A 6,012-nucleotide genomic window follows, 5' to 3' on the forward strand; every position below is an offset into this window, starting at 1 on the left:
AAGAATATAGAGACTGTCTTCTAACTGAACTTTTATTTCTTTGCTCTTTTCTCAGCTGGTCCTTGATCAGTCAGTTGACTCGGTCTCTTCTTGGATTGCGTCTACTGATCTTCTTATTTTTCTTCTTCCCCTTTTTTGTCAAACTTATCGACCCTGCTGGACAAAGCTCAAACTTTTGAAGTGATGTTTAATAAGGTGTGCACTATATGTTCTCGCAACAAATCCATTCTCTTTGTGACCACATTCTGGAGAAAATCCATGAGGTTTGTGAACACTTCTTGAGCTTGGAAATGAGCTTGAATCGCCATTCGGTCCTTTTTTAACTGATCTATTTGGAGAAATAGTGAAGTAATATCCTTCGTGACTTGTTGTAAACTTTTGAAAGTATTCTCCTTTCTTTAGAGTTGCCGGAGGGACCAATCACGAGGGGACGAATGAAGAGATTCAAGGAAGCATTGAATGGACTCATGAGAAATCAAGAAGAACTTTCAAGCAACAATCCAAGTCTCAAGGGAGTCGTGATGCATGAGAGTGACTTTGGAGGCCATATGAATGTCATTTAAGTATGGAACAATATGGGTGGACCAACGCCACAGTGCTCAGGAAGAAGCGCTGCCGCGCTAGGTGAAAGTGGCCTAATTCTAGTGCTTAGGAGCTACTTTTGTGTACCTGCAGTGCCTAGGCACTGCCTATGCCAAAGGTGCAATGCCTAGGCGCTACTTGATCAGCGCCGCGGTGCTCGGCCTGCGGAAAAATAGATATTTTCCTTAATTTGATCATTAGATAATTTGGGAACTTATCTTTTGATATCTTTTGAATTTTTAAACATATTTTAACTAATTTTGCAAATTTTTGACATTATTGATTAAATAGAATTCTATTGTTCTTGAGTTTTCTATCAAACAACAAAAGCTCTTTGCTTTGCATAAAAAAATTAAACTTATCAAAGTTTTTACTTTGTGGTATTTGTCGATTGTTCTTACGCAGATTGTCAAGGGTGAGTTCTTTGAAGGTTCGTTCGTGTTTCGGTTGTTTTCTTTGTGATTCTTTATTGCTAAACGACGTAGTTTAGTGATGAAAATCACGCACACACTTGATTCAAAAAATCGGGACATCAACAAGGATCCTTAAACGTTATTGAATTGAGGGCGCGATTCCAATTTATCGTGTTCCTTTATTTCTTTCGAGGATTCATATCACACTACTTCCACCTGTAAACCGCCACCGCTCGTCGAATTTTTGAAATTCCTGCAATCCAATCTCGACGCAAATTTCGTTTAGATCTCTAGTTCGATCTATACTAGAAATTCAGTTCATAATCGTGGACCTTGTTTTACGATCGAAGAAAGAGAAATCAGTTTGTATGGATTTACAAAAAGGATTAATTCTGCTAACCCCGAAATGGTTTGTTGCTCAGCTTTAAATACATAAATGTATTGTTAAGAAAATATTATTCCCAAGAATTTTGGTGTATGACAAAAACAAATAAGCTCAAAATCAGTTGCGGTTCGTATTTGAGATATGCATCAGTTCGACCGCTCGGCTCATCAGCTGGTATATCTTCCTAACCAGCTGAAGCTCAAAGAAATCTCAACCGCTTACTTCTGACAGTTAGCAGAGTCAGCTTGGACTTTAATGATTCTCAGAACCAGATCATTAAAGAGAACTATTTATTGCTCAAAGACATTCTCTGACCGGCTTGATACATTCAAAATATTACACCGCCTTGAAGTCAACGCATATTTTCATCAGTACCAATAATGATCTGCATTTATATCTTTATCCCAGAAAGGATAGACCAAGTATAGAATTCAAGTTCTGATTAAAGAAGACAGTTAAAATAAAAGGAACTCCTCAGGTAAAGCGCTTCAGAACTATGCCGAGCAAAAGGAACATTAAATGCCTCTATGAAAGATCATTTAATGCTCATCAAAGTCGACAGCAACTCATCAGTTCAGTGGATCAGGTTAACGTTGCTGCATCTTTTCCTACCGTTAAGAAGATCACATATATATTAACGGAGGAGTGTGCTAGCTAAGCGACCTCTCTTGATCAACAGCTAAAAATCTTGTTACGAGCATACACAAAGATCTCAGAGCGCTATCAAAAGCTTACATACTTTATCGCTCCTTCGGCACGTCCTGCTACTCAAAACAAACTGAAGTGTTCATCTCAATAACCTTTTGGTTATTTGATTTAGTCTCAGTTTCTGGTGAACAAAGTGTTCTTAAAATTCAGTAGTGTAAAGTGATCACTAAGAGTTCCAAAACAGGCAGTGTGATAAGTCCCGATTGGAGTGGGCGGTTGCAAAAAATTTGTAGAGCCAAAGTCTTTTAGTGGAAACCTTCCCAAGGGGAAGAAGGGTGACGTAGGAGTATTCAATCTCCGAACATCCATAAAAATCATTGTGTCACTTTACTTATCGCAAGCATTCTCTTTGTCTCTAATTGTTTGAATAAGCCTGTTAACGTGTTCAAGTTTCCTTTGGAAAGTGTGAACCGTCTTCCGCACTAAATAGTGGTTTACATTTCCAACCGTTTGAGAAGAATTGTTTCAACCTCTTAAAAACGGTCGAAACCAATATTTTAAAAGAAAAAATTTGAAAGAGTTCATTCACCCCCCTCTAAACTCTTTCCCGATCCTAACATGTATACATATATAAACACCTATGAATGTTTTTTAAGTCATACGATCCTTAATGAACATTTTGAACGTCTAAACAAAATTTTAAAACTTCCGTTACTGCTTGAGTACGAGAAAACGATATTTGAACACAACCACGTTTCCGTGGGCATGAGCTCAGGTTCACAAGGTGGATTAATACGAAAACGTTCAATAATTTAATAGATCCAGTTGTTGCATATGAAAAAGACAAATAGTCTAATGGAAATTTGGTTGGTATAGTTTTAAAAAAAAAATTATCGGAGGAGGGTTTGGCCATCAATTTAAATTATAGAGAAGTATGTTTATTAACAATTTATTAACAAGTTGACTTTTGACTACATGATATTACATGCAATTTTCTCGATGTAAATGTATGTGGAAAACATGAGAAAGATTCAAAGAAAGTTATACAATGACGACTCTTTTATCGAGCACTACAAATCATGACAAACTACCTAGTCAAAAGCGATGAGATGAAAATATGCCATGTTTTCCCAAACTATCCAAGTTTAATTTTCTCTCACGAAAATACTTATAATAATAAAAAAAAAATGTCTTTAAAATGTCGCTTGATAAAAAGTAAATTAGAAGAAATAGAAGCAGGATTTTATTAAATAATTTAATAGAGTTTCATAACGAATTTATAGCCATTAAAAACTTTAGGCGAACATTTTAATGAAAAGTTAAGAGTTCCATGGCATCGAATGAGAAAACAGAAAGAAAGATTCATTTGGTAAAGAAATGAAAGAGTGGTAATCTATGCTCGATATAAACATAAAAAAGAACCCATGGCTCGATTTGTTTCAACTTCCAAATAAATCTGATTAAAATAAGTTTGATTTTTCACGAGAATAAAAAGGTGAGCATGATAAAAATGGCATTATGAAAGTAGAGTTCGAGAATGATGGATAGAAAATTATTAAAATTTGTAATTATAACTTTTCGTTTAAAATAATTATAACCTATAAAATCAGTTCATAAACTTAAATTTTAGCCAAACGCTTTCTTAATCTTTATATATTATCCATAAAAAATTTTATTTGTTTTCTAATTTGATTTGATAATATTTTATATTTTTTTGACTTGAAAATCCTCAATCTCTACTTTCGGTATGTATTTGATAAACTCTGAGACTAACATAATATCTTGCAAACAACGCAAATCATGTAAATCATATTGAGGAACCCTATGTGACAATCACGTCCGAGAAGATATTAATTAGTAGGAAAAATCATACTGCTGAACAATTGTTTAAACAATCAACAACTCCGAGACTAATATAATATCTTGCAAACTATGCAAGTCATGTAAAACCACGTTGAGGAATCCTGTGTGACAATCATGTCCGAGAATATATTAATTAGCATGAAAAATCATAGTAGTGAAAAATTGTTTAAACAATCAACCATTTTATCAACTCAAGACCCAGTTAAAAGCATAATATTTTGTATCCTTAAATATCGAGACCAAGGGCTTGTAATTATAAGTTCGATATTTGGGCAACCTTCGTTCTGTATTTTGGTTTTTAGGCCCAACAGGCCTGCCACGCCCGGTAGCCAGGTCGTTGATATAAACCCTAATTCCTCTCTTCACATAATAGCTGTTCCCATCTTCTCCAGGTTTGTTTCTTCTACGTCTCTCTCTTTATAGTTAACTTTGATTTGAATCTCAATTGTTTCTTGTTCTGTTGGCAGATACATTCGTAGAAGTTATGGCGAAGCTGAGTAAAGGAGTCGGGGCTGGCGCTCAGAAAGGGGGGAAAAAGAAGGCCGCGACGTTTGTTATCGACTGCGCGAAGCCGGTTGAGGACAAGATCATGGAAATCGCCTCACTGGAAAAGTTCCTTCAGGAGCGCATCAAGGTTGCTGGAAAGCCTGGGGCTCTGGGAGACGCCGTTACTGTCACCCGGGATAAAACAAAGATCACGGTTACCGCTAATGACACAAACTTCTCTAAGCGGTAGCTTAATTTATGCCCAAGATTTATTTTTTCGCATATTTTTAACTTGTTGCATTGTTCTTGTTTAGTGGAAGCATGTGGTGGACTGGTGGTAGGGTCCCAACTATTTCCTGAATTATTTTGGATACCATGTTAATTTATGTCGGCAGAGGGGATAGTCTGAAGGATAACAAACAAATGAAAATGAAGGTTTTAAAGAGAAGATTTTTATGTTGTAGAGAAGCTGAACCTCTATTATAACTGCATCAAGTTTTAGTATTTTAATGCAAATAATTTTTATCCTTTTTACTAAATGGAAATTCTCTTGTGGTGCTACTGATGTATATATCTGATTCATTGATGTATATATCTGATTCATCCATGATTCGGGACTGGTGCAGTGAAAACGAAGAAATTTTTTTAACATGATGAGCAGCTTTTTTGAATAAATTTTATGCACATAGTGGGTGGGTGGGGTGTTATTCTTGTTTAGGAAATTAACTATGCAATTTATAGGTGGACTTGACGTTCCTCGTCTTTAAAATAGATATTTTTGTTTGTGTGCCTTTTTGTGTAACGATTTCACAACCAGCTGCATCTGTTACTGTAGTGTAGGATTTGGACTTTAAGAACATTTTTTGTCAATTCATTCTCATCTTTCCACTGCACCGAATAGTTAAGGAAAACAGAATAAAAAAACGGCCGTGGAGTTGTTGAATGATCTCTTGCAAAACCCTGCATGGGCATAGCCAGAATTTGCATTATGGTTTATGGTATTTGCAAATTCTGATGTTATTTCAGTTAACTTAATTTAGTATATCTATATCATGGTCGTGTTTGTTATGTATAGTGCGTTTCATCATTATGCTTTGTTTTCTTATGTGGATAAGGTATTTGAAATACTTGACAAAGAAATATCTGAAGAAGAATAATGTGCGTGATTGGCTCCGAGTTATAGCTTCCAACAAAGATCGTAGTGTGTATGAATTGAGGTATTTCAATATCGCTGAGAACGAGGCTGAAGAGGAGGATTGATCCAAGAGAGTATCTTATGCTGCCTAATGTATTTCCAATTCGATTTGCTTGTTTTTGTCTAGTATCAATTCGCTTGTGTCTCAACTATGATCTTTTTTGTTGAACCAGAGATGCTATTTTATATTTTATCCTTTTCATTGAAAAGGAGGATATGCATTCTTTTTGGTTATTGTTTTTCTCAGTTTACCTTGTTAAATTAATTCCTTGGACCCATCTTTAAGCCTTTTCTATTTCAATTACCAATTTTGTTTGTTTATGCTTTCACGGTTGGAGTATCGTTTTCTCGCGAAGTTTCCAAAGAATGTTTTGCTATCAAAACATTCTTTGGGCGTCGTATGAATTTAAATATCCATAGTTAGTTTTGAATTGTTATCT

At 35.4% G+C, this 6,012-nt stretch overlaps 1 protein-coding gene across 1 annotated transcript; it reads left to right on the forward strand.

Moving 5' to 3' along the window:
- The first annotated feature begins 4,165 nt into the window (after positions 1-4,165).
- Positions 4,166-5,806, forward strand: LOC142527527 (large ribosomal subunit protein eL22y-like). Its single transcript, XM_075632358.1, has 3 exons — positions 4,166-4,283; positions 4,359-4,623; positions 5,493-5,806. Exons 2-3 carry the CDS (start codon positions 4,376-4,378, stop codon positions 5,635-5,637), a joined length of 393 nt encoding a protein of 130 aa, XP_075488473.1. The 5' UTR covers positions 4,166-4,283; positions 4,359-4,375; the 3' UTR covers positions 5,638-5,806.
- The last annotated feature ends 206 nt before the right edge of the window (positions 5,807-6,012 follow it).

Source organism: Primulina tabacum, chromosome 15 (assembly GCF_025594145.1).
Source record: "Primulina tabacum isolate GXHZ01 chromosome 15, ASM2559414v2, whole genome shotgun sequence".
In the NCBI taxonomy this organism is placed as follows: Eukaryota; Viridiplantae; Streptophyta; class Magnoliopsida; order Lamiales; family Gesneriaceae; genus Primulina; species Primulina tabacum.